This window comes from Pipistrellus kuhlii, unplaced genomic scaffold, assembly GCF_014108245.1.
Source record: "Pipistrellus kuhlii isolate mPipKuh1 unplaced genomic scaffold, mPipKuh1.p scaffold_m20_p_33, whole genome shotgun sequence".
NCBI lineage: Eukaryota > Metazoa > Chordata > Mammalia > Chiroptera > Vespertilionidae > Pipistrellus > Pipistrellus kuhlii.
Genome location: NW_023425533.1, coordinates 4,466,257 through 4,490,699, shown reverse-complemented (window position 1 = coordinate 4,490,699; position 24,443 = coordinate 4,466,257). Strand labels below are relative to the sequence as shown.

The following is a 24,443-nucleotide window of genomic DNA, read 5'->3' as shown; positions in this document are numbered from 1 at the left end:
CCCTTTTCCCAAGAGCTAAATCTAAATTTTGAAGAAACAGAAGTTCAAGCTTCCTTCAATTATAGCTGCTTCTAGAAAGAAGGATGAGATAAAGTGAGGAGAGGAGGATGTCAGAGAAATAAGTCAGGGTATTGGCTTAAGGCCAAGAGCCTTGGGCCCATCTGAACTTTTGGTGGGGGTTCTTCACTGAGGTTGTGGGCAGGCTGCCCAATTTCAACAGATAGGCTCAAGGGAGAGGGGATCTTGCAGATCCCTTTGGAGGGGAACTGACCAGAAAATGGTTTTGACCAAGAATATATTTAAAGAAAACCAGCCCCCTAGTTTCTAGTTCCAGACTCTTAGTACAAGCTTAATTAGTTTCTGTGGATCAGCTGCAGCTGAGGCAGTTTGATTTGTACTTGTTAAGCTTGTACAGCTAGGACTCAGAATTTTTATAGCTGTTTTTCCAGCACCACCTCATTAATCCTCAGAGCTGCAGAGGGAGACTGGAGACTCAGTCATCTTCATTTTAGAAAAAAGGCCCAAAGAGGTGAAATGACTTGTACCCCATCATAAGGCAAGTCAGCCACTGGGCTGAAAATAGAACCAATCCTGATTCTGGGGGGAATTGCTCATCTGAGTCCACATGGCCTCCCTGCTTTGCTTGCTCATTACAGATGCAGAAATCTCCAGCTTGCAGGGAATCTGGCTCCCTCAGTCTGTGTCCAGGACTGACCCTGTGCCAAAGGGTCACCTGGTATGAGGTTGGGGAGGAGCATAACTGTCCCATTTCCTCCTGGTATCCCATCACGTCATGTCTCTTATTCCTGAAGAAGTTTTCGACTCACACCTGTGCTCAGAGCCATGGAAATAGGCCAGTACTAGATGCCCTCCCCTTGGAGCCCATGCCACCAGTTAGCTCATCCGATAGACCCTTAGTGTGCTTCACATTTCCACGAAAGCATGTCTGGTCAAAGAGGACAGCAAACCTGGATTCTGGGTAGGTGCATATCGAATGCAGATGAATCAGATAGGAGTTTCAATTATCTTTAAATTGATATGTATTCTTTACAAGGAAGGCAACTTCTGTATCTCTTTATATTTTTACATACAAATTCTTAATGTAGCATATACCTAATATTTTCCTCACAAATCTTGGAGAAAATGCAAATGCATCAGGAATATGGACCACATCATAACTATGGCTTTTTGTGTCTGCTGGTACACTACCACATTCCCTGGTAGATAGACGGGTTTGAGAAGGATGGGGTGGCAGGGCATAATCTTCATGGTGGCTTTTAGGATGCAACTCTTATATCCACAAATTTACATGTACATATACTACACCACCCCTAGGTATAAAATATGTGTGGCAGGAGGGCAGTCCAGCAAAGAGAGAGAGGTATGTGGGTGGGTTCAGGTGGGCTTGCGGTATCCCACACCTCACACCCCAACATTACCAACAACCTGTTACTACCCACATGCTGCCTGGACCCCAAGCATCATTATAGGCCATCTTTTCATGAGTATGGCTGCATCCATGCCTGTTTCCAAGAGGAAGTGCTTAAAAGGTGGGGTTGGTCTGAGTACTGTAGGGTAGCAGTTGAAAGTATGGGCTGGGTTTGAAAACTGACTGGCTTACCATTGAGACCTTCAGCTAGTGACTTAATCTCTCTAGGCTCCAGTTTTCTTCTCTGAGAAGTAGATATGATCATATTATCTCTCTCAAAGGACTGTTAGGAAGATTAAATGAGATAATGCTTGTAAAGATCTTAACACAGTATCTGACATAAGGCAAGTGCTCACGCACAGTTGGTTTTGCATATTTCAGGGCAGGGATCACCTTTTCTGTGTTGCAGAATGCTCCTAACATACTATGAATGCATATTCCTTTTAGCCATCAATAGGAAATATCCAGAAATCCTATATCAATAAGAATCAACATCCAGAGGGAAACATAGACAGCATAGATAGGAGGGCAGAAAAGCTAAAATTGAATTCATTCCTAAGTGGTATGTCCAGAACCTGCAGCTGAAAATGTCAGTGTGGGCACTGGAACACATCTGCATGATGTTGGAAGTGTGGCCAGCACCCAAGGACTGGGTATGTGGGGGCATGGGCATGGGCAGGAAGGAGTTGCTATTAACAGTAAAGTGAAATAAGCAGTTCTCTTCTTCCTGTGTGAAGGCAGGGTTCCATAATTACCACTTAATAGTGGCTTCCAGGAGGATAAGACATTGGAACCAAGAGACCCACTTGGAGTCCAGGACATTTTGCCAGGGCCCAGGACTGAACCTTCAGAAATAATTTCCATCCACTCCATGGAGAACCTCCTTCTTACTCCCAACATACACAGTCTGGCTTCCAGCCTACAGGATGGGGAATGGGATGCAGTTATTATTATTACTCCCATCCCAGTGGTTGCTTGGAGGAATTTAAAACTAAGACATAAATTCATGCCCCTTCTCCATGTTGGCAACTGATTCTCCCCTGCCTATTGGCAGGAAATGTTCTGGCTGAGACAGAGCCTTTCAATTCATTGCTGATGAAATTGCCTATTATCCACAGTGCCTTGACAACGGCTTGAAAAAAATGTGACTGTGCCAGCCCCACAGGCATCCTGAGCCCATGCCAGTATCATGAACCCATTTCCCTTTATTGGCTGAAATCAGAAAGGCAAAAATCAGGCTCTGGGGACTGGTATCTGGTATAAAGTGGCCAGAGAGCATCTGCTTCAGGCTCTGGCTAAGATCAAAGATGGCATGGAGTATGCTGGTGGAAAAATGGCCTTCCTCAGTGTTTCTGACTACTGCAGATAATGACCCTGGGTCCCCAGAAAAGGAGAGCATTGGTCAGTCACCTCAGATTTTTCTGAAGCTTTTGGAAAGCTGTTGGTGAAATTCAGCTGAGTCAGCAGGATGCTGGATGATGGACCTGACTCTTTCTCCTTCGATGGGAGGTGCCAGCCTGCCTGCCCTTGTCCAACTGCACTGCCCTAGATTAACCATTTCCAGAGGAGAGACGGCCCTTTTCACGAGGTCCAGAGATCTGGAAAGTCATCCCATTCATTTATTCAGCAAAAACTTATTGAAGAACTACTACGTGCTAGGTTCTGTGTGGGTATGTACCCAGGGTATAGAACCAAATATGCATGCTTTTTGACTGTAAGGAGCTACCAGTATAGTTCAGGGCCAAAGGGGGCCCAAGTTTCTGGCCCAAGTTTCAGCTGGGTCATTTTGAAGGGCAGCAGGACTCACTGTATATTGACACTGCTTTTCACTTGAGGGGGACAGGATCCCTGGCAGGCAGCTCCCACAGAGTTCTGCTCCCAAGGGTAAGCCTCTCACCCCTGGTGGCCTCTTGCATGTATATCAAGAACTCTGGTATGCGCCGAAACCGGTATAGCTCAGCGGTAGAGCGTCGGTCTGCGGACTGAAGGGTTCCAGGTTTGATTCTGGTCAAGAGCATGTACATTGGTTGTGGGCACATCGCCGGTAAGGGGTGTGCAAGAGGCAGCTGGTCGATGTTTCTCTCATCGACGTTTCTAGCTCTCTCTCTCTCTCTCCCTTCCTCTTTGTAAAAAATCAATAAAATATATTAAAAAGAAAAAAGAAAAAAGAGCTCTGGTATGGTGTTGAGGAACATACAGAGCAGCCCAGACTGACTACACTATCTCTTGCTCCTCTGTGCTTTGCCTCCTGCTTTAGCCACGCCTCTGCAAACATAAAAAAAAAAAAAAAAAAAAAAAATGTGCTCAGCCGAAACCGGTTTGGCTCAGTAGATAGAGCATCAGCCTTCAGACTGAAAGGTCCTGGGTTCGATTCTGGACAAGGGCATGTACCTTGGTTGCGGGCACATCCCCAGTAGGGGTGTGCAGGAGGCAGCTGATCGATTTCTCTCTCTCATCGATGTTTCTAACTTTCTATCTCCTCTCTGTAAAAAATCAATAAAATATATTTTAAAAAAGTCTGGGCTCAATCTTTGGAAGATAGTGACTGATCTGAGCCACTATAAATGGTTGTGTAGTATGTGCACCTGGCCAAGGAGACCAGTGGGGCTGGGTGGAGTTAAAATAACCAAGCCATGTGCCCGTAGAGCTAGCATCACCTAAAGGGTGGGATTTTTTTTTCTAATTCATCTTTTGGCAGGGAGGGAATGGAAGGGGAACCTTTTTTTTTCTTTCTTTATATTTATTGATTTTAGAGAGAGAAAGGCAAGGATAGATAGATATTAATTTGTTGTTCCACTTATTTGTGCATTCATTGGTTGATTCTTGTATGTGCCCCGAGGGCAATTGAACCTCATCTTGGCATATCAAGAAGATGTTCTAACCAACTGAGCTACCGGGCCAAAGAGAGAGAAACTTTTCAAGTTGGCATGAAAGTACCTCTTAGGCTAGTGAGGACCTGTGATTTCCAGAAGGAAATGAAAGATCAGAGAAACAAAAGCATTTATCACCATTAGGTAACTGAAAAGCTAGAGAGGTCAGCACTGCTTAGGGTCTTGTTGCTTCTATCCTATCAATCCCCATCAAATAAATTGCCAGCAACCTTTGCAAAGGATTTGCTAGCCTAAAATATAAGGCAGTTGGGCTACACTCTGAGGTAACTAGGTATCCTTTAAAGGATATCCTTTTCCCAATTCTGACCTGACAGCTGGCCTAAAACCAAGTCCCCTCTCTGCCAGGCCATACAGTACACTAGACAGAGTCCATTGTGTATCTGCCCTTACCCTGCCCCCAGCCCCTTCAACTCTGAGGTCATAGCTATGGTGACCAGGTGAGTCAGAGGCCCCATGGGCAAAAGACAGGAACAGACAATATCCAACTCCTGTGACCCACAGGAGGCTTCAATGAGGAGCAGGCTCCTCAGCTGTCATCACCCACCGGGTCCCAGATAGGTGGAAGAGAGGCACAGGGAAAGCACCACCAACCAACAATTGAAGGATACAAGAACACTCACAAAGAGGCACTGCCAATGCTTATTGGGTTAGTAAGATGAATAGATTTAATCATTCTTGTTTGAAAAACAAGACATAAATAGTATATATATAATTTATATTTTATGTAGTATATATATATATATTATATACAGACATTAGAAAATGTATCCTCTCCATGAGGCTGAGGGAGAGGTGAAGGATGGCAGTGGAATGACACAGGTGGGACCTGAGTGGCGAAGGTGCAGGATCAAGAAGTTGGGAAGAGAGGAAGACCACATCAGCACTCATGCTTGCATTTGTGCATTCATTGTCCAACTGTCAAGGGTTTCCCACTGGCTTTATCTCTGGCCTATTTAACAACTTGATCTTGTGGGAGGAGAGGCAAGGAAGGTGGAGCTGGCTTCTGCAGAAGGAGCTCCCCTAATCTTTCTGGGAGAAATTGCCACTCAGGGGGGTTTAATTGCATTAGGGGATACCAAGGTTGGGTGGGGGTCAAGCACAGTGTACATCTTTATAAAACTCATGTAAGAATGGGAGATTTCACAGGGGTCTCTCGTGTAATGATAATGAGGGGCAGACACAGGGTATATGTGAGTGGATAAATGTGGAGATATGGAGAAGTGGATGAGAAGCAATCTATACAGAAGAAACATTGGCTTTCTTTGTTCCCTACAATGGGACAATTAGTAGGGACTCCGTGTCTTCACTCCCATGAAGGTTGTAGGGGTGGCGGTGACCGCAGCAGTAGATGTGTGTCAAGGAGGATGCTAAACAGTGTGAATTCCCTTCCAGATGACTCCGGAGAGAGAGAGAGAGAGGTGCAGGACTGCACTTGGTAAGGCGCTCAGCTTCTTTTCTTAGAGAGACAAATCCACAGGGTCAATACACAGCCAAAAGCATATACTCAGGATTAACATATCACGCTAGCTTCCAGAAGTTTAAGATATAGTCATCAACACCCATCCCTATCCCCTAACCCCTTCCCACCCTCCCCCCACCCCCCACCCCCAATCTGTAGCTAAGTGGAACTCCTAAGGACAGCCTGTCTAGTAGAAATTTTGAGAGAGGAGCCGCATGCCTGCAGCTACAGCCACTGTACTATGCCGGGCCAGGCCAGCTCGGAGGCCTGCGCTGGGTCTCCCCAGGGCAAACATTTTCACCAGGTACTTTAACCAGAATGAGTAGGGTGATCCCAGATGCTTGCTCCCTAGTGGACTGAGCTGCCCTGCCCACCAGTGAGGGACAGGGCACTTTGGGGATGGCTGGTGTGGAGCTACTAGGCCTGGGAGTGAGGGCTCCCGAGCCTGCCAGCCTGCAGGGCTGGCTGCAAACAGCCTTGTGTGGCTGTTTTCTGGAGGACTACCACCTGGGCGTGAGCCCTCTGGGGTGGCTTCGGCAAAGTGAGTGTGAGCCCATGGTGGGCGGGCTCTTTACCCTCCACTAGGCCCTGTGGCCTGCTGCTACTGCCATTGCTCCCTGGAGGGGAGCAGATGCCAGAAGGAGCTCAAGGCCATCTGGCCTGGCTCCTTCAGGCCCTGGCTTCCCTATGTCAAAAATGGAGCAGGAAGTGAGCCTGATGTCACCTCTCAGCCCTAGAGAAGAGATAAAATACAGCTCTGCAGTGGGCGTAGTGACGAGGGGTCTTGGCTCTCACAGTGACGCCTAGAGGCCAGGGAAGGAGTGAGTACACCCAGGGCAGCAGCAGCCTGGAGACCTCAGGGACAGCCTCAATGCTAGGAGTTTGCTCCCTGGAGACTGAAGGCTCTTGGACCCTGACTGGTCCAGCAGACACATACACTCATCACCGGATGCAAGGACCACAAAGCTCAAACCTGGGTCTGAGGTTGGGGAGGGGGGAGGCTTGGGCAGACGCCCTACTTAAGAAGGGTTTTTAAGGGGTGGGTGAATGTGCTCATAACAGTCGCCGAAGTTGGGGATCCTGGTGGATGCCCCGGGGTTACTCCCATAGCTGCTGCTGCCTGCTGCTGTTGCTGCTGCTGGTGGTTCAGATTCCGAATGGTGGACTCCTCAGCAGCACGCAGCAGGAAGGTGTAGTTCCTTACCACCTCTTCTACCTTGGCCAGCAGTTCCTGGCGCTGTGCCTCAGAGCGCACAATGAACACCAGCCGCACGAAGGTCTCAATGAGGCTGCTCAGCACCTGGAAGCTGCCCGTGATGGCTGCCAGCATGTGAGTTGGGCTCTTGTCCACGTTGGCTACACGGCGGCAGGAAGCCCGGAGCTCCTTGAACTTGAGAAACAGCTCCAGCTTGTACTCAGAGATCTGGGAGCCATAGGGCTTGGGAGCACGGGCCTCGGGGCTGGCCACACATTGCCGCAGGACTGTCAGCAACTCGTTGGTGTCCAGCCGTGCAGCCAGGAAGCCGTCAGGCAGGCCATAGGCATGGGCCCGCAGGGCATTGATCTTGGCTAGGCTCCCCTCGAAGGTGGATACCCGCAGGTCAATTTCCTGGGTGCGGGAGGCCTCGGGGCTGCTGCAGGTGGCAGCATCCAGCACCTGCAGGGTCCTGCTCACTACGGGCACTACCTTGTCGTCCAGCTTCATACCGGGCAGGATCTTCATGGGGATGGAGTAGGAGAGCTCATCCTTGCCATCACTGGCATCATCAGCTATGTCACACTTGCGGTAGTAGAAGCAGTAGCGGATGGAGCAGCACTTGCTGCTTTCACTGTCTTCGTCCAACTCAGCGGGCTTCCGGTACACCTCTTCTGGCAGTGAGAACACGGCCATCTGTTTGGGGCCTTTGGTCTCAGGAGCAACTTGGACATATGAAGGGTCTCCTAGGGTTGGTGACTCTAGAGGCCTGCTTTTGGGACCCAAGCCTAGGGGGAGGCCTGTCTCTACCTCCCTGGCCTCCCTGGGCAGCATGCCCAGGGGTGGCTGTGGATAGACATCCGAGGTCAGCGAGGCCCTGTCACCCTGGTCTGGCTCACTGATGCTATAGTGGCGCATAAGTTTCCTATAGTTGGGAGCTCCCAGACACTCTCCCCCCGAGGCACATGTGCTCAGGCACGAAATACCGCTCTCAGGGTCTGATCGGCACTCTCGGGATTCCATGCTGGTGGAGCGGATGCGCCGGACATTGGTGGGACTGCCAAGGTTCAAGTCTGGGCCAGCCTCTGGCTGCCTCTGGGTAGGCAGGACCTTGTCTTTCTCCCTCCCTTGGAGGCTGGGCACTGGTGTCTGGGGCGCCTGTGGCCGACCCCCGCGGCAGATGCGTTTACAATCACAGCTGCGTCTCTGCTCACGGGACATGCCAGGCCCCTGCTGTATAGGGCTGCTGCGTAGCTGGCAGCTGCAGCGGCCTGGTGCTGGAGGTTGGAGATATTCAGTGCCTGGCAGTTCCCCCTGGCTTGGTGGCTTTAGAAGTTCCTCAAGGAACTCCAACTCATACTGCTTTACCTTCTGCAGCTGGGCCTGCCGCTCATCGGTTTCCTTCTTCTGGCGGGTTGGGAAGGTGGCAGAGAATAAGTTGCGTAGCCTGAAAGGACCTCGAGATGATTTGGGCTTTGTTGGGCCTTCGGAGGTCACTTGGGCTCCATCCAGGGTTGTTTCAAGCTTCCTAGAGGGCATGGTGCTCACCTGACGGCTGGCAGCCTGGGGCCTCAGTGGGCTCTGGCCTTGAGGAAGGCAGCTGGGGCTCTGGCCTCGGGACAGGCTGATAGGGCTGTGACCTCTCGATTGGAAGCTGGGGCTGTGGCCTCGCGATTGGAAGCTGGGGCTGTGGCCTCGTGGCTGGAAGCTGGGGCTGTGGCCTCGCGATTGGAAGCTGGGGCTGTGGCCTCGTGGCTGGAAGCTGGGGCTGTGGCCTCGCGATTGGAAGCTGGGGCTGTGGCCTCGTGGCTGAAAGCTGGGGCTGTGGCCTTGAGATTGGCAGCTGGGACTCTGCAGAGCAATTGGGTAGCTAGCTCGGGAAACCAGGCTGGTCTCCTCAAGCTTGCTGCTTTGGGGCGTGCTCTCCAGCTGCCCCTTCTCCCCTTGGCTGGAGATGGTGCTCTGCTTATGCAGGGAAGGCTTAATACCCTCTGGCCTACCCTTGCCTGCTACTTCTCCTGTAGCTTGCTTGCCCACTGACTCCCGACTCGCTCTCAAATGATAGTTTTTGGGAGGGAAACTTTGAACAGGCAGCCTATCCTTTTGTGGGGAGAGGTGCAGGCTATCAGCCCGGCTACCTGTGGTTACTCTGGAGCTGGAAGAGACCTCTGGGCTTATTTTGAACTTAAGATTCTTATTGGCACTGCCACTCATCAAGCTGGCCTCCGGCTTCCCCACGCTGGCCTCCAGCCTCCTTTCCCCACTGCTGGCAGGGTTCCCCAGGGCCCCGCCAGAGGCAGGTAGGCTCTTAGTGTGAACCACCTGCTGTAGGGCAGCTGAGATGATAGCTGGGGTCACACTGCTCTTTGGGTCCAGGATAAGCTTGGGGCTCAACCTGACCTCCTTTGGCAGGTTCCCCCTTAATTCAGAGACCTGGTCTTCACTGAGGGATGGTGTGGCCGCCCTCAGTGACATCTCTAGGCCTGCCTTAGTGTAGCCAGGCCCTTTGTCCTCAGGAACTGGGGACAGCAGGCTCAGATTCTTCTGTTCATTAAGCTGTGGGGACAGTGCTGGGTGCACTGCCAGGGCATATGTTCGCTCTAGCTGTGACTGAGCCTCTGGCTGGGGCAGCTTCCTCCGAGCGCCAAGGGGGCCAGGACTCTGGCCTGTGACAGCTGGCTGGAGGGATGGGTTGGGATCCGGGCGCCCAAGAGAGTAAGGGGCTGTGAGAACAGCCTGTGCTGCGCAGCTCTGGATCCGGAAAGGCAGGTCCTTGCGGGTCAGAAGACTATCTTTGTTGAGGTGCTGGGTCAGGAAGTAGGTGGTGTTCTGGTGCTGCTTCATGGCAGACATCATCTCCGACATATCTGTGAGCTCTGAAGAGTTGGTTTCATGGCCCGAATCCAGCGATGATTCAGGGGTGATTGTGGCCAGCACAATCAGACCTGGAGGAACAGGGAGAGGGCTTGCTGCACTTAACTCAGATCAAGTCCTCTCCCAATCATTTGTAGAGAGTTTACGGGGGCCAAGGCTAGCAGCAGTACTGCAAATTGGGGAAAACCAGTCAAGCCTGGGGGGACTGCAGAGTTAAGTGTGGGAGGAGTGGAGGGGAAGGGACAACAAGAGGCAACCTGGGGAGGAGTTATGAAAGGCTGGAATCCAAAAGAGAACAAAAGAGGCACAAAGAAGATCTGGGCACTTTGATGGCAAATTAACATGCAAAACACATGCAAAACAACATGCTAATCATCACTATTTTTAGGTTCTATAGCCAGTAAATTTTTGTTAATTGTCCTGAAGAGGGCTGGCAAAGACAGGTCCCTCTCTATTTGGACCCTCTCATCTGGCAAGCCTGCCAGCTGAGTCCTTGCAGCTGAGGCCATTTAGCTAAGATTGTCCTCCCTCTGGCTACCACATGGGCCCCTAGCTTTGGAGCAGCTAGTGCTTAGAGCTCCATAAACGGGAGCTGCCTGACACCAAGGTTGCCCTCAAATACAGAAAAGGCAGGTGTTGGTACTCTCTCTGGTCAGGCAGGCTTCCTCTGACCCCCAACTTCTTCACCCTCTTTGTGAACATTTCCCCCTCCTCATGTGCTTTCTCCTGTGCCTTACTTCACCTTATTCCTTTTCTGTTACTGTATCACTGACCACTTCTTTTTAAGTTGTATGTTTATGGAAGTATGTATGGGTGCATGTCTGACATGTATGTTTGTCTGCAAAGTGGACATGTGTGTATGGAACAGATAACATGCATGTTCTATGATCTTCCCAACAAATAATAATTAATAATAGCCCTAGCTGGTTTTTGCTCAGTGGATAGAGCATTGGCCTGCGGACTAAAGAGTCCTGGGGTTTGATTCCCACCAAGGGCACATATCCAGGTTGCCAGCTCCATCCCCAGTAGGGGTGTGCAGGATGCAGATAATCAATGATTCTCTCTCATCATTGATGTTTCTATCTTTCTTTCCCTTTCCCTTCCTTTCTGAAATCAACAAAAGTATTTAAAAAAAATAATTAATAATAATAGCTACCACTTACTGAGTCCTTCCTACGCGCTAAGCAGTGCTCAAGTGCTTTGAATGATCTTATTTAAACCTCACAACCCGATGTGCTATGACTATTGTTATCAAACCCATTTAAGATGACAAAAGTGAAGCTCAGAAAGGGTAAGTGCCTTGCCAAGGTCACACTGAAAGTGAGTAAAGCAGACAGAACTTGAGTGCATCTAATTGAGAGCCTATGCTCTTAGGCAGAATAAAGATCTCTGCTTTGAGCAGTGAAGACTCCTGGCTCCCCTAATCCCAGGTCACTAGGTGGTTACTGCGTCGTTTGATTTTTGTTCCAGCCATGTGCATGCTGGAAGTCCTTTGGCTGTCTTGAATATCTCTGACAATTTTGCTTTGATTCTCCATCCTAACCTGGATCCATAGCTTGCATGGCCCCAATCCCTGGGGTCCATCTACAAGACATTTCCAGAGATAGAATGGCAAGAGCCAGAGCTCTAGCTGGAGCTGAGCAGCAGACCCCTGCCATAACATCATTGCTCCCCAACACTATCTGAACTGCCTCTGGCTCATTCACTGTCCTAACACACCACAGTGACTTTGATCTCTGCTTGGGAAGAAGAATATCACCTGCTGGCCCTGCCTGGAAGGGGAGGCAAGAGTGAGGAGGAATGGGCCGTTACCTGCAGCCTGTGGGGGTGGAGGGTGTGGTCCATCCTCTGATGCTGCCAAGGCTTCTAGAGCCTGCAGAGTGGACACTAGTGCATCATCCAACTCCTGAGCATGATCTCGGACAGTTCGGGTCTGCATGCTGTCAATCAATGTCACTGGAATCTCATCATACAGGAGTCCACGCAGGTGGCGTCCTTGTTCCTGGCTCTGGGCTGCCCGGCGCTTGGAGTCATCCTCATCAGAACTGTTGTCTCGGAAACCAGGAGGTGGGGCCGCAATGGCAGGCAACAGGGATGTACTCTCATCTTCCTCCTCTTCTTCTTCTTCACTCCCAGGAGGTGGTAGGGACATCAGGTCTACTATATTATCACGAGAGGAACCAGGCCTCCCACCTTTGCGAGGACCCAGCTGCTCTTGAAGTTTGGTTTTGCAAGAGTCACAGTAGAAATTCAGAGCTTCAGTCCCAAGGGAATTGTCCAAGGTATAAGATCTGGCCCTACTGGCACAAGGCTCGTGATCCAGACTGGCTGCATCAAAGTCATCAGGGACCACATTGTAACCTTGGCCAGAGCTTTTGGAAGTGGGGTCAGATTTGGTCCGGGGCCTGGTCTCCTCAAAGAAGATTAAATTTTCATTGACATCTGTCCGGCTTTCCTGCTCCTTCCTTTGTTCCCGCATGTGGAGGTAGCAAAAGCTGACAAGCTCAGAGTCGGCAGGCGGGGGCGTGCAGCAGCTCGACTTCCTGGGGCTGGTGCCCACGCTGCCCACATAACTACTCTCCTTTTTCCCCAGGTGGCCCCCAGTGACAGGGCGATGGGCACTGTGCATGTAATCTAAACCCAGAAAGAGAATCAACAGGTGAGCCTTGGTAATGAGGATTGTGGAGGAGTTCTCATGGTGTCTCTGGCCTGGGTTTATTGTGCACAGTTGAATGGCAGGTACTAAGAAAGAGTCTCACCTGGCTGCTAGGGATTAGGGGAAAGGGAGTCAACTGCCCATGTTGCTGCTGGCCCTAAACATAGAGTGAGTATAATGAGTTGCTAATAGCCCCATCACCTCTCAAATGGAAAAAGGCATGGGGTGAGGTGGGGTAGGGGTAAACACCTTGGTATCTGGGCATAGTTGGACTCTTACATGGATAGGTTGAAAGTCACCTATAAGGATACTTAAATAACTGATATTTGTTTTATATCATTCTTGAAACTGTCCCTGCTCTCACCCTTTTCAGAGCCTTTCCAACTTCCAGTGCCCTGTCACTCTTGCATTATGTTGAATGTCTTCTAGCATAAGGAAATAAATCTGACAAGTTACTTATGGGAAAGTGTAAAACAGGCTACGCTAAATACAATGCCCGAGATTTTGCCTTTCAGAGAGGACTGTCAGTGGACTGACATCTAGAATTCTGGGCATCTGAATGTATAAAACCTATAAGAGATATGCTGGGATTGTATAGGAGGGGGGAAAGGGTGGGAAGGACATTGTTACAATTCCTCAAATATCATTATCACTCTGTAGTCATATAGGGCCAGCCTATCCATTACATATACATGTGGCAAAATGTTCTGCTAAACAGCTTTTATTGATTGATTGATTGATTGATTGTTAATACTCATCCAAGGATATTTTTTCCATTGATTATTTTTAGAGAGAGTGGAAGGGAGGGAGGGGAGAGAGAGAAGTAGAGAATCATTGATGTGAGAAAGACACACTGATTGTTGCCTCCCACACGTGCCCAACCATGGTTGGGGACCAAACCTGTAACCCAAGTATGTGCCTTTAACCGGGAATTGAACCTAAAACCCATAGGTTCATGTGCTGACACTCTAACCACTGAACCACACTGGGCAGGGCAACAGTTTTTAATAATGGTAGGTCTGTGCCTCTGAGGATCACCTATATCAAATGCTTCATCTGTCTCACTCTTAGTCTGTTTTGAGGGCCCCTCCCCATGATATCTGAAAATATACTCAGACAATGCCAAATCACTTTGCTATCAGACAGGTATCAAGCAAGTACTAATTTAGGGTAAGGTCATCAGACATTATTCCATTTAATACTCATAACAACTCAATGATGTAGGTGCTATTACTATCCCAATTTTACAGAGGAAACTAATCCAGTTGGTTATGTAATTTACCCAAGGTCACATGAGTCATAAATGGCAGTCTGGATTTGAGCCCAGGTCTGAAGGACCACAAACCCCTTGCTTTTAACTACCCCACAGTTTATCATGGTGATCAAGATGTTGGAAAACAAAATTTTAAATGCCCTTTAAATTCCAATTTGATAGGGTCAAGGTGTTAGCTTTTTACTAGAGCTTACAGCCACCACAAAAGCACAGTGCTGGCACTTAACAATAGAGCCCCAAAATACATGAAGCAAAAGCTGACTGAATCAAAAGGAGAAATATATAAGCCAAAAGCAATAGTTGAAGACTTTAACACCCCACTTTCAAAAATGGAAAGAATAAGCAAGCAGAAAATCACCAAGGAAATAGAGGACCTGAGCAACACTATCTATGTATATAAAAGGCTAGCATGCAAAGTGTCCCCTTAGGAGTTTGACTGGGAGACCGGGAGTTTGGTTGCTTGTTATGATGTGTGCTGACCACCATGAGGCTTCATGGAACAAAGGAAGGATTTGTCTGGCAGCTGGAAGGTCCTGATTGGACCTGATGGCTGGCAAGGCCTAGGGCCCTACCCGTGCATGAATTGTGTGCACCTCTAATAAATCTATAATCTATAGAACACGCTACCTAATAGCAGCAGAATATATATTCTTCTCAGTGTACATAAAATCTTCTCCAGAATAGACCACATTTAGGTCATAAAATAAACCTCAGTAATTTTTTAAAATATATTTTTATTGATTTTTCACAGAGAGAAAGAGAGAGGGATAGAGAGCTAGAAACATCGATGAGAGAGAATCATCAATCAGCTGCCTCCTGCACACCCCCTACTGGGGATGTGCCCACAACCACGGTACATGCCCTTGACCGGAATCGAACCTGGGATCCTTCAGTCCGCAGGCCGACGCTCTATCCACTGAGCCAAACCAGTCCCGGCAAGCCTCAGTAAATTTAAAAGGAATGAAATCATACCAAATATGTATTTTTAAGCACAACAATTAAATTAGAAATAAATAACAGAAGAAAATTTATAACATTCAGATTCATGTGGAAAATAACATTGCTAAATAACTAATGGTTCAAGGTTAGAAAATATTTTGAGGTCAAGTAAAATGATGATACAACACACTAAAACTTATGGGATCTCTCTAAATTAGTGTTTAGAGATAATTATAAATGTAAGTGCCTACATTAAAAAAAAAGAAAGATTGCACATCAATAACTCAACCTTCCACCTTAACAGGTTTGAAAAAGGAGAGCAAACTAAACACAAAGGGACTAGAAGAAAAGAAATAGTAGTGTATAGAGTATAGAAAAATAAGAGATAATCAATGAAACTAAAGGTTGGTTCTTTGAAAAGGTCAATGAAACTGACACACATTAGCTGTAGAGCCCAAGCCAAAAAAAGAAAAAGAAAAAAAAGAGAGAAGTTTCAAATTAGTAACATCACAAAAAAGACAAGGGCCATTGCTACTGACTATAGATACAGAATTGATTATAAGGAAAAATCATTAATAAGTTTATGCCAAAAAATTAGGTAACCTAGATGAAATGAACAAATTCGTAGACATATAGAAACTATCAAAACTGACTGAAAAAAATAGAAAGTATTAATAGGCCAATAACTGGAAAAGAATTAGTAATTAAAAATTCCTCCTCTCGCCCTAGCTCATTTTGCTCAATGGATATAGCATAGGCCTATGGACTGAAGGGTTCGATTCCAGTCAAGGGCACATGCCCAGGTTATGGGCTTGATCTCTAGTAGGGGACACACAGGAAGGAACTGATATTCTCTCTCATCATTGATGTTTCTATTTCTCTTTCCTCTCTGGAATGAGTAAAAAAATATATTAGAAAAAAAATTCCTCCTCTCTCAACAAAAAAATATACATACATACATACATACATACATAAATAAATAAATAAATAAATAAATAAATAAATAAATAAATGTCAGGCCTAGATGACTTTACTGGTGAATTTTTCCAAATGCTCAAGGAAGGATTTATGCTAAACTCTTCCAAAAATAGAATAGGATAGGAGGGAACACTTCTAAACTCATTCCATGAGGCCAGTATTACCTGGATACCAAAACCAGACAAAGACACCACAAGAAAACTACAGAGCAATATTTATTATGAATATAGATACTCCTCAACAAAATAGTAGACATTTGAATCCAACAACATATCAAAAGAATTTTACACCATAACCAATTGGTATTTATTTCAGAAATGCAAAGTTGGTTTAACATCCAAAAATCAATTAATGCAATATACCATGTTAATAGACTAGAGGACAAAACATATGATCATCTCAATGGACACAGAAAAATCTTTGACAAAAGTTACCACCCTCTCATGATAAAATTCAATAATTTAGAAATGAAAGGGAACTTCCTCAATATGATAAAGGTTATTATGAAAAACAGAGTTAATATCATATTGGGCGGTCAAAGACTGAAAGCTTTTCCCCCAAGATAAGGAAAAAGTCCAGAATTTTTGTTCTGACCATTTCTATTCAACACTGTACTCAAAGCTCTAACAGAGACTATTAGACAGTAAATTGAAATATAAAGTATCCAAATTCATATAGCACCAAGATGGCGGCATAGGGTAGACACCCAAATGCAGCCTACCACAACAAATTTGAATTTAGAACTGAAAAACAGGGGAGGCATTGCCCTGAAGCGCCCGACAGCTAGCTGAGAGGAGGCTCTGCCATCTGGGAAGGAGAGAGAAGGTACACTGAACCTCAAGAACTGTGAAGGTACGGAGAACTAAGTGCGCTAAAAGGCACCGGCTTACGCCCTGCAGGCAGAGAGGAAGGGCCAGACCTTGATTGCTGCTGGCTTACTCCCGGCATGCAGAGAGGGTGGGCCAGCCTGAGTTCGCTACTGGCTTACTCCTGGCGTGCAGAGAGGGAGAACAGCTAACGCGAGGCTGGCTTTCTTGTTCGAGAGGAAAATAGAATCACCCTATAGCTCTGATAGATGGCCCCAGACAGGGAGAGGCCAGACTGTCAGGCAGCAGGCAGAGATCTCTTGGAGGTGTGTGAAGCCAGAGGCCATTACTGTGGGACTTGGGGAGGAGCCAAAGGGAAAACAAAGCTTGTCTGCACCAACCCGAGACTCCGCCCCATCTGTGGCTGAGCACAGAAGCTCTCCCAGAGGCTGGCTTTCTCTAAGGAGGGACTGGCTGGAATCCAAAGCTTGTCTGTGCCTTTACCAAAGAGGTGCGTGCGCCTGCAACCAATCTTTCGAAACTCTCCATGAACAGGACTTTTCTAAGGCGAGACTGACAGGGAACTAAAGATTGTCTGCGCCACCCCGAGACCCCGCCCTATCCAAGCAGAGACACTGCTGATCCTCACAGCCAATTGGCTTGGAGATCAACGCTTCCCAGTGATACCAATAATAAGCAAGGCTTAACAACAAGACTGCACACACAGCTCACAAAGGGCTACACCAAGACTGTCCACCGCAGGTAACTGGAAAGGCTGTGCTACTGGGCTCTACCAGAACACCTAGCACACAAAGCTATTCCATCAAATCAGGGAAACAACTAAAATGCAGACAAGAAGAAGGACACAAAGGAAGGAGATGGAGGAAAAGAAAAGATTGGACATTGAGTTCAAAACTACAGTTATAAGGTTATTCAACAATATCCTAAAAAAGGCCGATAAAACAAATGAGACCTATGAGGATATGAAAAGGGAGCAACTAGAAATAATAAGAGATCAACTAGAAATGAAGAAAACATTGTCTGAAATAAAAAATATTATATAAAGTCCTAAAAACAGACTGGAAGATTGCAAGAATCAAGACAAAGATTTAGAACACAAAGAGCTAGAGGACACTCCTCTGCAGAAGGGAGAAGATAAGAGAATCCAGAAAGTTGAAGATAGTGTAAGAAACCTCTGGGACAATTTCAAGCAAACCAACATCAGAATTATGGGGATTCCAGAAGAAGAGAGAGAGCAAGATATTGAAAGAATATTGGAAGAAATAGTGACAGAAAACTTCCCCCACCTGGTGAAAGAAATAGACTAACAAGTCCAGGAAGCCCACAGAACCCCAAACAAAAGAAATCCAAAGAGGACCACACCAAGACACATCATAATTAAAATTCCAAGAGCAAAAGACAAAGAGAGAATATTAAAAGCAGCAAGAGCAAAGCAGGTAGTTACCTATAAAGGAGCACCCATACGATTGTCAGCTGATTTCTCAACAGAAACCATGCAGGCCAGACGGGAATGGCAAGAAATATTCAAGGTGATGAATAGCAAGAACCTACAGCCAAAAATAATCTACCCAGCAAAGCTATCACTCAGAATCAAAGGACAGATAAAGAGCTTCACACACACACAAAAAAGCTAAAGGAGTTCATCACCACCAAACCAGAATTATATGAATTGCTGAAGGGGGTTATTTAGGAAGAGGAAGAAGATAAAGATAAAAATTATGATCAACAAATACGTAACTATCAACAAGTGAATCTAAAAACCAAGGGAATTAAAAAATCTGATGAACAATATTAACTGGTGAATATAATAGAATCAGAGGTATGGAAGGGGAGTGAACTGACGATTCTCGGGGAAAAGGGGAGTGGGGGTGTGGGAAGAGACTGAACAAAAACTGTGCACCTATGGATGAGGACAATGGGGGATGGGGAAAGGACAGAGGGTGGGGTGGGAACCTGGTGAAGGGGAGCAATTGAGTGGGGGAAGAGGATCACATTTGTAGTAATCTGAACAATAAAGATTTATTTAAAAAAAATAAAAATAAAGTATCCAAATTGGAAAGGAAGGAGGAAAAGTATCTCTATTTCCAAATGTGATGATTTTGTATATTTAAAAAGTAAGCAATTCCTAATAATAAACTACTAGAAATAAACAAGTTCAGCAAGTTTGCAGGATAAAAGATTAACATACAAAAATCAATTGTATTTTTATACACTTGAAACGAACAATCTGATAATGAATTTAGGAAATGATTCTATTTAAAAAAAATTAATCCTCACCTGAGGATATTTTGATTTTGATTTTTAGGGAGAGTGGAAGAGAGAGGGAAAGATAGAAAAGAAAGAGAGAGGGATGAGAGAAACACATTGATTGGTTGTCTCCTGCATGTACTCCACCAAGGACTGGTCCAGGGAGGAACTTGCAACCAAGGTCCGTGCCTTTGACTGGAATTGAACCTGGTTTGGCAAGCTGATGCTCTATCAAATGAGCTAAACCAGCTAGGGCTGGAAATGATTTTATTTATAATAGCACCAAAAAGAATAAAATATTTAGGCATACATTTAACAAAAGAAGGGCTAGACTTATATACTGGAAACTAAAAACAAATTTGTGAAAGAAATTAAATAGTGGTGAAACCCTGGGAGGGGTAAATATGGGGTGGAGGGGGGCGGTCAATGGGAAAACAAACAATGGGGATACCTATAATACTTTCAACAACAAAGATACATTTAAAAATGAAATTAAATAAGATTTAAATAAATGGAAAGACATTCTATGATCATGAGTTGGAAAATTTAATAATGTTAAGATGATAATACTTCCCAAATTGATTTACAGATTCAATACACTCCTATCAGAATCACCTCTGACTGTAGAAATTGACAAGGTAATTAAAAAATTCATATTGAATCACAAGGGATCCAGAATAAACAAAACAAACTTTAAAAAGAACGAAGTAGGAGGATTCACTGTTCTTTATTTCAAAGCTTACTACAAAGCAACAGTAATCAAGATAGGGTGGTACTAGCATAAGAATAGACATATGAATCACTGGAATAGAATTGAAAGTCCAGAAAGAAATCTTTATGTTATGTTCAAATAGCCCAATTTAAAAATTGGCAAAGGATTAGAATAGATATATCTTCAAAGAAGATATACAAATGGCCAATGAGCACATGCAAAGATGTTCAACATTATCAGACATGATGCAAATCAAGTGAGATACACTTCACACCCAGTTCAAAGGATATAATAGAAAAGATAAAGCGAGTGACATCAAAGGAATGGTGGCATGACAGTACACCTTGCCCTCTCCCCCTGAAATTTCAACAAGTTAACTAATGATAATATAACAAAACAAAAAAAAAATCCCTGGTTAACACACACACACACACACACACACACACACACACACACACATACACACACTGAGAGATCCATACATTGAAACATCTAAAAGTGGGCACCCAGGAATTAATGGGGAGATAAAAGGGGAAGTACAACCAGCCTGCAGACAAAGCCCTGCAGGCAGGAGCTCATGGCTTGGCAGGAAAAGGGGAGAAAGCCAGCACCAGCAGATGTTTCCTTTGGCCTGGAGGAACAGAAAGATGTGGAGGGGGTGGTAGCAGCAAGGAAAGTGGCAAGGGTGCAAACAGTGTCTGAGTCAGCAGATGCCTACCAGAGCACCAGATTCTCCTGAGTGGCTCTCCACTGTTGTTAGGGTGGTGATAATTCAAAGAAATGGAATCACAGAACCCTGATACCATTTGGACTCCCAAAACTCATCTCTTGTTGCCCTTGAAATTGGATCCAGGAGCATATTATCTTTAAACCAAGAAAACTGTTGCAGTACAACTGCTGTTTCCCTCTGTCAATGATCCCCAGGAGGGGTACTTGGGGTACAACCCTATGGAGGTTAGGGGTCACCGTTATGGTGAGGGCAAAACAAACCCCACCCTCCCAAGCAGCATGGCTGTATTGTCTTACCAAGCTGCAGAGGTTCAAGACTGGATCACAGAGGAAAAAAATCTTGTGATTCAGTGTCATCCACTAAAAAATAGAAAAACCTTTGCAGACAAAGCTTCTATCAGCCATATTTATAGGGCGATAAATGAGTAGGCAAAGGAAAACAGAAAATACCATGAATAACCACAGTAACAAGGATGACCATAAAGAAAATGAAAAATCCACAGAAAGCAAACTGGAACATATGGAAATATGTGATAAAAATGACAGAGATTTCAAAGTTGCAGTTGTGAAAAATACTCAATGAGATGTGAGAAAATACAGACAGGCAATTCAGTGTACTCAGTAAAGAAACAAATGAACAAAACCAAGTATATTACCAAAAAGACTGAAACTTAAAAAAAAGAACCATTCAAAAATCCTGGAAACAAAGCATGCAATTAAGGATATTAAGAGTGAACTACTGAGCAGAGAAAACAGAACCAATCAGATGGAGGAAAGAATTAGTGATATTGAAGATAGGAGTCTAGAAATGATATAGAGGAAAGAAGAGAGAGACCAGTCTGGAGCATAAAGAAAAATTAAAGAGCCATACGAAAACTATCAGATTCCATCAGAAATAAGCAACATTAGAATTATAGGTATTCCAGAGGAACAAGAGATGGAACAGGGAACAGAGAGCCTATTCAAACAAATAGTGGATGAGAACTTCTCAAACCTATGGAAAGAACTAGATCCTCGTATCAAATAAGCAAACAGAGCACCTAGTTACTTCAATACAAAGAGGCCTTCTCCAAGTCAATTGGTATGAAAGCTTTCAAAAATTAATGACAAAGAAAGCATTTTCAAAGCAGCCAGAGAAAAGGAAAAGATCTGCAAAGAAAAATATCATCAGAATTCATCCAACTTCTCAGCAGAAACTCTACAAGTCAAAAGAGAGTGGAACCATATATTCAAATGTCTAAAATAGAAAATTTACCAGCCACAAATAATATGTACAGCAAAATTATCCTTTAAATATAAAGTAGAAATAAAGATGCTCCCAGACATACAGAAGCAGAGGGGTTTTATCACCAGAAAATCTCTATTGCAGAAAATACTCAAAGGACATATTCTCCTTGAAACAAAGAACATAAATAAGGTCACAACACTATGAGTAAGATAGGACTGAACTGGCAAAGGAGGATGAAGATCAGATGCACTCAAAAAAAAAAAAAAAAAAGACATATATGCAGGTTTACTTTTTATAAACCTAATAACCATACACAAAAATCCCCAAATGAGGACACATCACTTAAAAAAAAAGGGGGGGGGGAACAGAGAAAAGAAGTATGGAATAGCACCAAAACAAACCAACACAACAGACAGAACAAATGAAAAGAACCAATGGAGGCATAGAGCTACCAGAAAACAAAGATAAAATGGCTTTAGGAAATCTTTATATATCACAATAACCCTAAATGTAAATGGCCTGAATTCTCCAATAAAGAGGCACAAAATAGTGGAGTGGTTCAAAAAACAGAACCCAACCACATGCTCCCTACAAGAGACACATCTGAGCTGCAAAGACAAGGGTAGATTCAAAAGAAAAGGCTGGCAAATGATTCTTAAAGCAAATAACATCCACAGAAAAGCAGGTGTAGGCATACTTATATCTGACAAAATAGATTTAAAGATATTAAAGATAACAAGTGACAAAGATGGAGACTTAATTTTTTTCCTGTTCCTGCTTTAAAAAATATTTTTTATTGATTTCAGAGAGGAAGGGAGAGATAGAAACATCAACGATGAGAGAGAATCATTGATGGGCTGCCTCCTGCATAGCCCCTACTGGAGGGATCAAGCCTGCAACCCTACCATGTGCCCTTGGCTGGAATCGAACCTGGGACCCTTTAGTCCACAGGCTCATGCTCTACCCACTGAGCAAAACCAGCTAGGGCTGGTTCCTGCCCTTTTTTTTTTTTTTTTAAATCTTTATTGTTGAAAATATTTTATATGTCCCCCTTTTTCTTCCATTGATCCTTATAGCCCACCCCTACCTCATGCCTCAGGCCTCCACCACCCTATTGTCTGTGTCCATTGGTTATACATATATGCATATAAATTCTTTGGTTGATTTCTTCCCACCCATCCACCCATCCACCCCTACCTTCCCTCTGAGATTAGACATTCTGTTCCATGATTCTATGTCTGTGGATAAGATGGAACTTTATAATGATAAAAGGCACACTGCATCAAGAAAATATAACATTTCTTTAAAAAAAAAAAAAATATATATATATATATGGAACTTAACACTCCATTGACAGCTCTAGAGAGATCAACCAAACAGAAAATCAATAAAGAAATATTGGCCTTAAATGAAACACTAGAACAAATGAATATAATTGACATTTATAGAACATTTCATCCCGGATCATCAGATGATACATTTTTCTCCGGTGCACATGAAACATTTTCAAAATAAACCATATGTTGGATCACAAAACTAGCATCAACAGATTAAAAATAGGGGTGTAGTAATTGGATGCCACACTGACACACTCCCAGGATCAAACTGGAATTACAACTAAAATATACACACAAAAGAAATCCTGAGTAATCAACTGAAGACTAGCTGGAGAGAACCCTGATAACCAAGGACAGAAAGTGGAGACTACACAGACTGACAGGAAGGGCAGAAGTGCATAAGGGCTGGCTGGGCTCCAACAGATAGCAGTTGAAGTTCCTAAGAGATATCTCAGCTATGGGAGGTTGCCACTGAGAACTCTGGTGTCTAAACCGCAAGCTGGGTCCCCCAGTAGGGAGCAAAAGCACCTACCTAACATCTGGCTGTGAAAAGATCTGGGTTGCTGTTAAAGAGAGATGGCTGGAAATGCATGCACCCTCTTATAGGGTCAATACACAAACTTTTGTGTGCAGCCACTCACCTTGCTCTCCAGGAGAGGGAGGGCAGAGTGGACTGGAACTGTGTGAACAGAAGCCAGGGTTGGGGGCTCTGGGGTTAGAGCTCTGAAGGTAGACAGCCCAGTTTCCTGTGCTGAGTCATTTCCTCACACTGGGGAGAACATCTTTCTCAGGCAGACCTTTGCTATCCAGGCGTTTTTTGCCTGGGTGGGTTTCCTGGGTGGGCCGGGGCGAGAAGACAGTTGCCCCACCCTATTGGAAAACACCTTGTCCCACCCTTTGGAGTTTCTGAGACCCATTAAGAGACAGAGAATAACAGCCTCCAGGCAGAAGCAATTGACCCATCCTGATAGAAAACCTTTTGCACCACCTATGGACAATTGCCTTAGGCTACTCAACACTTAATCCAAGCAGTCTGCAGGCAGAGGCAGGTCTATGGAGGTTTTGAGTCTTTGCCTGATCTAATTAATCAGAAACAGTGTTTGACACTGTCCTGCACCAGATATTGGGAGATATAGAAGATCTACCTAATACATAGTCACAAACCCAAACAGGCAGCCAAAGTGGGGAGAGAAAAAACAAAAACCCCCTGACAAAAAAATAAGAGAATTTTCCAGAAGAACTAAATAAAATGGAGATAAGAAATTTGTCAGACACAGAATTCAGAATAATGATGGCAAAGATGCTCAATAGCATGAGAAATGGTACAGTAACTATGAAGAATGACCTAGCACTAATCAAGAACACAGTGAAAGGGATACACAGCAGATTAGGAGAAGCTGAGAAAGGGATCAGTGGATTAGAGCAGTGTTTCCCAACCTTCTCTCATGATGAGAATCACCTGGTGGAGTTGTTAAGAATCTGTGTTTTAACAACTCCACCAGGTGATTCTCATCATGAGAGAAGGTTGGGAAACACTGGATTAGAGGACAGGGCAGGAAAAATCACTCAATCAGAGAAATAAAAAGGAAAAATAATTAAAAACAGGAGGATAACTTAAGGAAGCTGTGGGACAACATGAAACATAACAATACACTGAGTGGCCAGATTA

General features: G+C 45.0%; 1 protein-coding gene across 2 annotated transcripts in view; it reads right to left on the bottom strand.

Moving 5' to 3' along the window:
- Window positions 1-5,925: 5,925 nt before the first annotated feature.
- FRMPD3 (FERM and PDZ domain containing 3) overlaps window positions 5,926-24,443 on the bottom strand; it is a 119,494-nt gene continuing 100,976 nt past the window's right edge. For both annotated transcript variants that reach the window (XM_036460760.2, XM_045570470.1), the window contains 2 exons: window positions 11,661-12,482; window positions 5,926-9,919 (listed from right to left, as the gene is read on the bottom strand). In XM_036460760.2, coding sequence (XP_036316653.1) covers window positions 6,795-9,919; window positions 11,661-12,482 — 3,947 coding nt within the window. In that variant the 3' untranslated portion in view covers window positions 5,926-6,794. The remainder of the gene's footprint in view (window positions 9,920-11,660; window positions 12,483-24,443) is intronic.